General features: G+C 46.5%; 1 protein-coding gene and 1 long non-coding RNA gene across 5 annotated transcripts in view; one reads left to right on the top strand and one right to left on the bottom strand.

Moving 5' to 3' along the window:
- Positions 1-12,042, top strand: part of LOC135519655 (formin-like protein 2) — an 85,577-nt gene that overhangs the window by 53,293 nt on the left and 20,242 nt on the right. For all 4 annotated transcript variants that reach the window (XM_064944898.1, XM_064944896.1, XM_064944897.1 and 1 more), the window contains exons 6-9: positions 359-508; positions 5,405-5,513; positions 5,842-5,918; positions 9,116-9,209. In XM_064944898.1, coding sequence (XP_064800970.1) covers positions 359-508; positions 5,405-5,513; positions 5,842-5,918; positions 9,116-9,209 — 430 coding nt within the window. The remainder of the gene's footprint in view (positions 1-358; positions 509-5,404; positions 5,514-5,841; positions 5,919-9,115; positions 9,210-12,042) is intronic.
- Positions 1-12,042, bottom strand: part of LOC135519659 (uncharacterized) — a 93,080-nt gene that overhangs the window by 67,216 nt on the left and 13,822 nt on the right. The gene's annotated exons all lie outside the window — the stretch shown is intronic.

Here is a 12,042-nt window from a genome sequence, read left to right as displayed (position 1 = left end):
CCAGCCTTTTTGTTAGAAAACAGCCACAGCTATAAAAATAAAAAATACGGGGGAGGGGTGGGGGATATCTGCCCTCCTAAAATGTGAAGTAAGAGATGCTTCTGTGACTTTTATACAGTTCTCCTTTTCCTTCCAGACTCTGATAATGTATTAAACAGATTAGGGCTGTGTCTTAAATGGCACCCTATCCACTATGCAGTGCACTACCTTTGACCTGAAACCTATGGGCCCTGGTCAAAAGTAGTGCACTATAAAGAGAATACGGCGCTATTTGGGACATTGCTGGACTGTGGTCAGAGAGTACAGAAATGTACTAGGTTCTCTAAGCTCCTTTGTCCTGTGTGTTTCCCCTCTCCAGGTTTGATGGCGACAGCGTGGAGAACAACCCGGAGAAGTCGGTGGACAAGCCCTGGAGCAGATCCATAGAGGACCTGCATGGGGGGAGTAACCTCCCGTCCCCCGTCAGCGGGAACAGCATTACCCGCGCCGGGCGACACGCCACGCTACGGTAAGCAACGCACACATCACCTCAACACCATACATTATAGCCTAGAGGCTACTGTAAGAACGCGCTGCAATGATAACCGAGTCCTAATTCTCTATTTAAAACGTAACATGTTTGTTGTATAAGAAATGAGCTTGAAATGTCATAATTGTTTTTGACTTAGTCTGGATTGTCACAGTTCCCAGGTTTGCTAATACCCTCACGCGTTTGCATGTGATGTCTGAGAAGGCCTTTTGTTGTGGTCATGAGGCCTTTAAGTCTTTAAATGGCTTAAGACACGTTTCGTTGTGGCATGGAACGGCAGGACGAAGGATAAGGGGGGGGGGTTGTTTTCCAGAGCTGTGTTTCAAGCGGCATCTTATTCCCAATATAGTGCACTACTTTTGATGGGTCACGGGTCAAAAGTAGGGCACTACATATAGGGAATAGGGTGCCATTTGGGAGAAGACCTTGTATTGGGTCGTCTGACTCATGATGTTATGGAATAGGGTATCTCTGACACGGGGGTTTTCGTGGCTTCTGAACAATCTGGAAGAACTCTCTTCTAGCACCATCTTTTCCACGGGGATTTTACAGATATTACGTGTTATGTGAGGAATATGACGCGAGTTCTACGTCTTTTTGAATGATTTGGCAAACATTTAACATTTGAAATTCTCCCCGTTTCCTTTAAACCATGGTCATTTCATTTGGATTATAGGCGGCAAACATAGTTCATGCGTACTAGGACTCAAATCTCATCCAATGATGCATATTTCTGACTCTGTTAATCGCCGCAGTTGTTTCAATGATGTCCCGGTCAATCACAATTTTTCTGACTGTCAGTAACTCACAGGTCTTTTAACGAGAGACGTTACACTGAGGGCACCACTGAGACCGCACGCGTCTTCTGAACCCCAACGTTATCCGAACTCTCATATAATGGACGAACGAATCTGGGCTCGCTAGGCTTCTTCTCTTAGGAAACACACAGGCCAGTTTGTGACCCCCAAAATGGCACCCGATTCCCTATAGAATGTCGCCGAGTGCACATCTTTGATCAGAGCTCTATGGGCCCTGTTCCAAAGTAGTACACTTTATAGGATATGTGGGTGCTAGTGCCTATGTACAAGGGCCTGTGGGGTTAGTGTTAGCACAATTGCTTGACAGAAGTACTATCAGATGGAAGATACTGTAGGAGACTAAGGCTATGTGTGTGTTTCCCAAATGGCACTCTATTCCCTATATAGTGCACTACCTTTGATGAGTGGCAACCTGTTCCCTATATAGTGCACTGGTTTTGAAATGTAGTACAATATAGGGAATAGGGTGCCATTCGGTACCCATACAGTGCCTTCAGAAAGTATTCATACCCCTTGACTCATTCCACATTTTGTGTTACAGCCGGAATTCAAAATTGATTAAATGTATATTTGTTTACATCTCACCTATCTGCACACAATACCCCATCAAAAACATGTTATTGATCCATCCTCAGTTTTCTCCTATCACAGCCATTCAATTATGTAACTGTTTTAAAGTTATCATTGGCCTCGTGGTGAAATCCCTGTGGTTTCCTTCCTCTCCGGCAACTGAGTTAGGAAGGACTCCTGTATCTTTGTAGTGACTGGGTGTATTGATACAGCATCCAAAGTGTAATTAATAATGCTCAAAGGGATATTCAATGTCTGCTTTTTTTTCTACCAATAGGTGCCCTTTTTAGCGAGGCATTGGAAAAACTCCCTGGTCTTGGTGGTTGAATCTGTATTAGAAATTCACTGTTCGACAGAGGGACCGACCTTACAGATAACTGTATGTGTGGGTTACAGAAATTAGGCAGTCGTTCAAACATCATGTTAAACACTATTTTTGCACATAGTGAGTCCATGCAAATTATTATGTGACTTGTTTAGCACATTTTCACTCTTGAACTTATTTAGGCTTGCTGTAACAAAGGGGTTGAATATGTATTACACTCAAAACATTTCAGCTTTTCATTTGTTATTCATTTGTACAAATGTCGAAAAACATAATCCCACGTTTACATGATGGGGCATTGTGTGTAGATCAGTGACACACAATCTTAATGTGATCCATTTTAAATTCAGGCTGCAGCACAACAAAATGTGGAACAAATGGAGGGGCGTGAATACTTTCTGAAGGAACTGTGTGTGAATGGCAGCTGTATGAATTTAACTAGGCGACGGTGAGAGCTGATGTTGACTGGTGTTCTGTCCCGGCCTTCCTCCTCTAGTCTCCTGCTCTGTGCTCCAGTCTTCAGCAGCAGCAGGCAGGTCTACACAGTACACAGTGTGGCTCACGGTGCTATCTGATAGCTCTAGCTCGCCCCACCCCCCTAGCCTTACCTCAACACCTCCTCCCTCTCCCCTGTCTTCACTACCTGCCACACACGAGTGCGCACGCGCGGGAACGCAGGCGCCAACGAACACACACACACGCACGCACGCACACACGCACACACACACACACACACACACACACACACACACACACACACACACACACACACACACACACACACACACACACACACACACACACACACACACACACACACACACACACACTCCTACTACTTCCATTGCTAAGCTGTGGTCCAGTGTGTGGAGGCGATGAAGGGGAGATGCTACTACCTCTGTTGTGGTCTTACTGTAGACATTTCTGTTCCCATTTAGAGCAAATGGCTTTTTATACCGGCATTGTTCCTGGCCCCCTCTGATTATTGCTTTTCGTATGTCTCCTTGAGCAGGCTATATGTGGCGGATAGTAGTGCCAGTAGTAGCTGGCTACAACCAAACCCTTCTGATGTGTAAACTAATGCGATGTTATCTGTACTGTTATTCCTTAGTTACCTCCTGACACAGGCTGACAGGTCAAGGTAATTAACATTATAGCGTTATCCGTATTTATTCCTATTTCCAACGTACAGCACCTTTGCCTGGTCACAGTTGTATCCCTCCCAAGTCAATCATTGTGTGTCCCTTTTCTGATGTCATGTTGAATTTACATGTCTTTTTCTTAAAAACTCACGGCAAACTCGAAGGACACCGAGCTCTTTGAAATGCCCGAAGTATTCGCAAGGACGATGGTACGTCTTCTGGTTCGCCCAGGGTTACCTAGAAATATTTAGGCTGGTCTAGTTTGTAGTTGTGTTTGTTGTGATTTCGACTATAGGCACGTCCCAAATGGCACCCTATTCCCTATGTGGTGCACTACTTCTGACCAGAGCCCAATGTAAAGTATTGCACTATATCGGAATTGAGGTGCCATTTGGGACTCCGCCTTAGACTATGCTGTTTATTAGCTTTAGTGTTGAAGTAACGTGCATGAAAACATAGTTTGGAAAGCCTTAGAGGATCTTTTATGGGTTCAAAGTCGGTGCACCACAAGGCCTGTCAAAGCAAGTCCACCGCGCCTACATTGAATCAGGGTGATCGACTGTCTCTTTTTACTCATAGTCCTGTCACCGCACGTCATTCCGTCTGTGTGGTTACGAAGCAGAGGACGCGTCCCAAATGGCACCCTGGTCTCTATGTAGCGCACTGCTTTTGACCAGGGACCTATAGTCTGCTATTTGGGACGTGTCCATGCCGAAGTCTCTTTCCCTCAAATGAGTGGCGTTCTACCATACGTTTCCGCTGCCTGGTTGCAGGCAGGCTGAGTGCTGGAGGTAGTTTTCTGTAAAATCGCAGTTCTTTTGGAACACCGCCGCCCGTCGCCGGCTGCTTGTGAGGCGATGTTCCAATTCTGTCACCGGTCTCGTGAAGCAGCGAGCGCATTTATGTGAGGAAACTTGTTTTGCACTACGTAGGCGCCACATGCACCTAAATAGAACAAAGAGCACACATAAACACACACACACACACACAAAGACAAACAAAGTCACTCATACACACACCCCACACAATGTTTTGCTATTTTTCCTTTACTACACGCAAACGTCATAACTGCTTGCTGCTGAATGGCTCTCATTCATGGATCCAGTGAGAAGCATCAGACCATGAAGACTATAGCCAGTATGTTGGATCTGTCCTTATTTACCCTCATCATAAATCCTTATCAAAGCTTAGTCACACTGTCTCAGCCTCACACACACACACACACACACACACACACACACACACACACACACACACACACACACACACACACACACACACACACACACACACACACACTGAAGACGGATTCAGAGCTTCAAGGCGTCAGTGCTGACATGAATCAGTGTGTGTGTGTGTGTGTGTGTGTGAGCATGGGTCGGCTGAAGGCACCTTTTCCCAGAACCATGGCTGGTGGATAAAGTCTTATGACATGCAGGGCTGGAAATAATCAGTCTTATGTCCCTGGCTGGACTGAGCTGTACTGGGCTGTGTTCTGTGGCGCGCACACACACACACACACACACACACACACACACACACACACACACACACACACACACACACACACACACACACACACACACACGCACCAGTGATGTGCTACTCAAGCGCTCTCCTTTCACTGGGAGAAAGGGGTCAGGAGAAAGGCCCTCTTTCGCGAACGTTTTGTCTCCACAAAGCCGGCCTGATCACCTCCATGCATGCAAATGACTTGCCTCCATTGTACTAGTTGTAAGTGATATTTTTGTGCAGGATAGTTAAATGAAAACAATCACACGGTCTCCCCTCTGGCCTCTGAGTAAGGGAGTGGATTACACAGCTCTTTGTGTGTCCATGTAACATGCCATGGAGTTGGATGTCTACTTTGAAAACGACGTGGTGCAAGAATGGGTACGTGTGCTGCTACGGTTCACCGATGGCATCTGTCTTCTTGTTTACCAAGCCGCGTGTCTCTTTGTTGGCATGAATTCGGAGACGCCTTCTGCTGTGAAGACGCTCCTGTGTCCGTGTGTTTCAGTTGCAACGCGTTGCCGAGCCGGAGAACTCTGAAGAACTCCCGGCTGGTCTGTAAGAAGGACGACGTTCACGTCTGCATCATGTGCCTGCGAGCCATCATGAACTACCAGGTGAGAGTCCGGTCCCCGGGCTAACCCGACACATAGGGTGTGTCCCAAATGAAACCCTGTTCCCTAACTTTGGTCAAAAGTAGTGCCCACATGTAGGGAACAGGGTGCCATGTGGGACGTAAAATGGAGGGTTGAAGCGCACACGCACCCCACCCTCATCCATCATCGGCCCAATTCAGTTTGTCGTCTACCATGTTTTCCGCAGCACATTATGTCTCAAGTTTCTCTTTGTTACGTAAAAGGAGTCACTCCCTGTTTATTAAACGAGATCTCTCTCTTTTTCTCTCCCTCCATTCCTCTCTTGCTCCATCCATTTTTGACGACCCAGTACGGCTTCAACATGGTGATGTCCCACCCGCACGCTGTGAATGAAATTGCACTAAGTCTGAACAATAAGAATCCCAGGTGAGATGGAAGCGTTGTGTCTGGTGTTAAACAACTCCTCCACTTAGTGATACACGTCCACTATCTATAAAGCGCATCAAAGTATTAGTGCTGATCTAGGATCAGGTCCCCCCCCCCTTGGTCTTTATTATCGCATTTAAAATGCACAGCTGGTTGTAGATCAGCACTCCTGACTCCTACTCTGAGACGCTTCACGAATACAGGCCCTTACCTCCCCTTATTGCTGCACCTGCTCTTTCAGCGTCCAAATTGTGTGCGAAGCCAAGCATCCAGCACTAACTCATTCCTCCAGCCAGACAGACAGCCAGCTCAGGGCACCGCTGGCACACTGCTAAACACTGGCAGCTGCACAGAGCACCAGGAGGCGCCTTTTTTACTTGGGGGCCCGGGGGGCCCCCCGGGTGTTGTTTATTGAAGTGTGTGTAGCACGAACACACACGCATGCACTCACACAGGGGTTGGTGTTCACACAAGTGCGCGCGCGATGCAAGCGGACACAAAGACATGCACGCGCACTTGTGCGAACACCAACCCCTGTGTGAGTGTATGCGTGTGTGTTCGTACTGGGTTGAAAGGGGGTTTGCCGAGCTGTCTCGAATCGTCTGTTAAATAACACCTCTACCGTAGTCTGTGACCCAGGCAAGAGAATTCCTCTAGGATTATAGTGGAATTAAAAATATAAAAAAGAATAGAGTAGAAGATAATATCATATTTGGACTTTTAATGAATGAGCTGACGGGTACTTTTCTTCTATCACCCGTAGGGATTATGGCACTCTGTAATATACGCTTCATTTAATCCTCTCGATTATATCAACGGACCTGCTTGTCATATATTACATGTTCAGATAGTAGGTAGACATTTTTAGATCCAGTCATGTGATCTGATAAAATCACATGATGTCACCTCGGATGAAACCTTGGTAGTGCGTACGGCCCAGAACGTCACTGGGGCAAAGGGTCCTGCCTTCACGGACCTACAGTCGTATGAAAAGGTTTGGGCACCCCTCTGAGGCTGCGTAGTAATTTACTCTGTCGTCACAGAAAAGGATCACAGGTGGCATGCCATTCATTTTCGAATAAAAGCTGAGTACTGGGGTATTGTCCAGACAAATATTTTTAGTGTAGCAATATTAAGTTGTATGAAATCAAATCAGATGTGAAATATAGGCTATGCAAAAATGTGGGCACCCTTGTCATTCGGTTGATTTGAATACCTGTGACTACTTGATTAATCGGAACACACAATTGGTTTGGTGAGCTCATTAAGCCTTGAACTTCATAGACAAGTGCATCCAATCATGAGAAAAGGGTATTTAAGGTGGCCAATTGCAAGTTGTTGTTCTCTTTGACTCTCCTCTGAAGAGTGGCAACACGGGGGCCTCAAAACAACTCTCGAGTGACCTGAAAACAAAGATTGTTCAACGTTATGGTTTAGAGGAAGGCTGCAAAAAAGCTATCGCTGAGATTTAAGCTGTCAGTGTCCACTGTGAGGAACATAGTGAGGAAATGGAAGACCACAGGCACAGTTCTTGTTAAGGCCAGAGGTGGCAGGCCAAGTAAAATATCGGAGAGGCGAAGGATGGTGAGAACAGTTAAAAACAGCTCACAGACCACCTTCAAAGACCTACAACATCATCTTGCTGCAGATGGTGTCACTGTGCATCTTTCAACAATTCAGCGCACTTTGCACAAGGAGAAGCTGTATGGGAGAGTGATGAGGAAGAAGCCTTTTCTGCACACGCCACAAACAGAGTCGCTTGAGGCTTGCAAACGCACATTTAGACAAGCCAGCTTCATTTGGGAATCAGGTGCTGTGGACTGATGACACACAGATTATTATGGTCATAACAAGGGACGTTATGCATGGCGGCAAAAGAACACAGCGTTCCAAGAAAACCACTTGCTTCCCACAGTAAAATTTGGTGGGGGTTCCATCATGCTGTGGGGCTGTGTGGCCAGTGCTGGTACTGGGAATCTTGTTAAAGTTGAGGGTCGCAATGGATTCCACTCAATATCAGCAGATTCTTGGGAATCATTTTGAAGAATCAGTCACAAAGTTGAATCCCAGTCCCCAGACCTGAATATCATTGAGAATCTGTGGGATGATTTGAAGCGGGCTGTCCATGCTCGGCAACCATCAAACCTCACTGAATTGGAGATGTTTTGTAAGGAGGAATGGTCCACAATACCTTCATCCAGAATCCAGACACTCATCAGAGGCTATGGGAAGCGTCTAGAGGCTGTTATTTTAGAAAAAGGAAGCTCTACTAAATATTGATGTGATTTTTCTATTGGGGTGCCCAAATTTATGCACCTGTCTAATTTTGTTTTGATGCATATTGCACATTTTCTGTTAATCCAATAAACCTCATTTCACGACTGAAATGTTACTGTGTCCATCAGTTATTTGATAGATCAAAATGAAATTGCTGATCCAAACACCCAATTATTTATAAATGGAAATCATGGAAATTGTCAGGGGTGCCCAAACTTTTCATACGACTGTATATACTAGGTGGTGTCAGAGGCAGGCCCAAAGTCATAGACTGTTCCCTCTGCTACCCCACGGTAAGTGGTACCGCAGCGCCAAGTCTAGGTCCAAAAGGCTCCTTAACAGCTTCTACCTCAAGCCATAAAACAGCTGAACAATTAATCAAATGGCCACCCGGACTATTTGCAATTGACCCCCCCTTTATTTTTACACTGCTGCTACTCACTGTTTATTATCCCCTACCTACAAATGACCTTGACTACCCTGTACCCCCGCACATTGACCTGGTACCGCCTGTATGTATCCTCATTATTGTTATTTTATTTTGTATTATTATTATTTACATTTCTTTTTTTACTTTAGTTTATTTTGTAAATATTTTCTTAACTCTATTTTATTAAAACTACATTGTTGGTTAGGGGCTCATAGGTAAGCATTTCACGGTAAGGGTCTACACCTGTTGTATTCGGCGCATGTGACAAATACAATTTGATTTGATTTGACGGCACCCTACTCCCTTCATAGTGCACTACTATTGACCAGGGTCCATGGCGCTCTGGTCCAAACTAGTGCACTAGAAAGGGTATAGAGTGCCATTTGGGATCCGACCGTTATGTAACCTTGTGGCAGAAATGATGGGTCGGTGTTGGCAGTGGCGCCGCGTTACGTTAACCGTTCCTTCTCTTCTTCTTCTCCTTTCCCAGAACCAAAGCTCTGGTGTTGGAGCTGCTGGCCGCCGTGTGTCTCGTGAGGGGGGGACACGAAATCATTCTCTCTGCGTTCGACAACTTCAAGGAGGTGCGGTATAGGGGACGCGCGGAGCAAGAGGATAATGCTGTGCTATTGTCTCTAAGCAGTGGAATTTGACATAGTTGACGCCGTGAGTCGTGTGGTAGGAGGATATTATCGAGTGGCGCAGCGCCGGCTGTATCAAAGCCTTTAGACATGTTGCTTCGCATCTCTCAGACAGAAATGGCAGCTCACTGGCCTCTCAGGCCCACAGAGACATCAGTTCTGTGTTTTGTTAGTGATTTTACAGGCCCTTCAAAGATATATTCTAACAAATGTGAGCACAAATGTAGAGTAATATTCAGTACAGCCTGATCAGGGGGCTGTATGTATCTCAGAGAAAGAGTGCTGATCCAGGATCAGGTCGCCTTGTCCATGTAATCTTCAGTTCATTATGATCTAAAAGGGAGAGCTGATGCTAGATCAGCGCTTATACCCTGTGTTGTATGCAGTGAATTGTGTAGAGTATTTGATCTCTAGAAAGGAGGGGAGTAAGGTGGAGTCTGGGGTGGCCTGGCATCTCTACAGCAGTCCCAGTTTCTAGGCCGGCTCGGGGAACTTGGGCCGACTGCAGTTAATGTAATATTTACACCCAGAATTAAATATTGAGCATTACAGTCTATTGCATTTCACTGTTATTAGAGGTGGAATATCAACTTCTATTGCTCAGAGCTGCTCACCCATAAGCAGATGGTAGAGACATAGCCATGTGTGCCACTGCATCTATTAAAGTAAATGGATAGCGATTGACCATTCGCAATAGATGTGGTTAGAGGGGTCAATGTTCGATAAAACAAAGGAACTGATCGTGGACTTCAGGAAACAGCAGAAGGAGCACGGCCCTATCCAGATGACGGGACCACAGCGGAAAGCTTCAAGTTCCTCGGCGTGTGTAACAGTATAACTTTGGACCGTCCCCTCGCCCATACCCGGGCGCGAACCAGGGACCCTCTGCACACATCAACAACAGTCACCCACGAAGCATCGTTAGCCATCGCCCCACAAAAGCCGCGGCCCTTGCAGAGCAAGGGGAACCACTACTTCAAGGTTTCAGAGCAAGTGACGTCACCGATTGAAACGCTATTTAGCGCGCACCGCTAACTAAGCTAGCCGTTTCACATCCGTTACACTCACCCCCCTTTTGACCTCCTCCTTTTCCGCAGCATCCAGTGATCCGGGTCAACAGCATCAATGTAACAGTATGACTTTAGACCGTCCCCTCGCCCATTCCCGGGCGCGAACCAGGGACCCTCTGCACATATCAACAACAGTCACCCACGAAGCATCGTTACCCATCGCGCCACAAAAGCCTCGGCCCTTGCAAGGCAAGGGGAACCACTACTTCAAGGTCTCAGAGCAAGTGACGTCACCGATTGAAACGCTATTTAGCGCACACAGCTAACTAAGCTAGCCATTTCACATCCGTTACACGTGCACATCACTGACAATCAGAAATGGTCCACCCACACAGGCAGTGTGGTGAAGAAGGCGCAACTGCGCCTCTTCAACCTCAGGACGCTGAAGAAATTTGGCTTGGCACCTAAAACCCTCACAATTAAGAGTTTGGTACGGCAATTGCACCGCCCGCAACCGCAGTGCTCTCCAGAGGGTGGTACAATCTGCCCGAAGAAACACCAGGGGCAAACTACCTGCCCTCCAGGACACCGACAGCACCCGATGTCACAGGAAGGCCAAAAAGGTCATCAAGGACAACAACCACCCGAGCCACTGCCTGTTCACCCCGCTATCATCCAGTAGGCGAGGTCAGTGCAGGTGCATCAAAGCTGGGACCGACAGACGGAAAGACAGCTTCTACCTCAAGGCCATCAGACTGTTAAACAGCCATCACTACGCTGCTTCCACCCGGTTACGTAACTCTGCACCTTCGAGGCTGCTGCCCCATATACATAGACTTGAAGTCACTGGCCACTTTAATAATGGAACACTAGTCACTTTAATAATTTCTGCTTTACTTATGTCATATGTATATACTGTATTCTATTCTACAGTATTTAGTCTATGCCACTCTGACATTGCTCATCCTAATGTTTATATATTCCTATTGTTGTGTATTGTTAGATATTACTGCACTGTTGGAGCTAGAAACACAAGCATTTCACTACACCCGCAATAACATCTGCTAAACATGTGTATGTGACAAAAAACAATTGTATTTGATTTAGATTATCTTATTGGTTGGCAGTGTCATATAAATTGTAATATAAAAACAGTGCTTTCTTGTTCAGCTTTTTGTGTTTTGTGCAAAGAACTGATACAATCCGAGTGTTATGTTGGCTTGCTTAAGTTGAAATCGAGCTCTCCCTCTTTGAGGAGGCTTGTTGTGAGGGGGTTCTTGACTCCCCGCTCCGTGGGCTAGAAGGGGTTGTTTGAGTGGGGGGCAGGGTGCAGTCTGGGGCACAGAGCATTGTGTATGAAGGCTGTGCTTATGCACTCCAATCCCATCTCTTCCCCTCTCTCCTCCTCATCTCCTTGACTCTTCATCTCTCCCCTGTCTGTCTCCCCTTCCCTGGCTCTGAGCACCGTCTGAACTATAGAGCTGCATCCCTCTCTCTCTTCTCCTCCCACCCTCTCTCTTTCTCTCTCCCTCTCACCCCTCCTTCTCTCTCGCTCTTCTCTCCTCCCCATCCTCCTCCCTCTCTCTCAGAGACGTAGATATGGTAATCGCAGTGGGAGAAATGAGGTCGTGTGTGTTTAAGAAGCCCTATGTCAGGGGCTCCGATTCATATTTTAGCAGGGAGGGAGCCAGAGTGATGGGAGGGAATGAGGAGACAGTACATGGGTATGACAGAAACATTTACTTTCTCAACCTGAGGTAATATAT

Source organism: Oncorhynchus masou, chromosome 29 (genome assembly GCF_036934945.1).
Source record: "Oncorhynchus masou masou isolate Uvic2021 chromosome 29, UVic_Omas_1.1, whole genome shotgun sequence".
NCBI lineage: Eukaryota > Metazoa > Chordata > Actinopteri > Salmoniformes > Salmonidae > Oncorhynchus > Oncorhynchus masou.
Note: the sequence above shows the minus strand (reverse complement) of the source record. Positions and strands in the feature narration are given on the sequence as shown.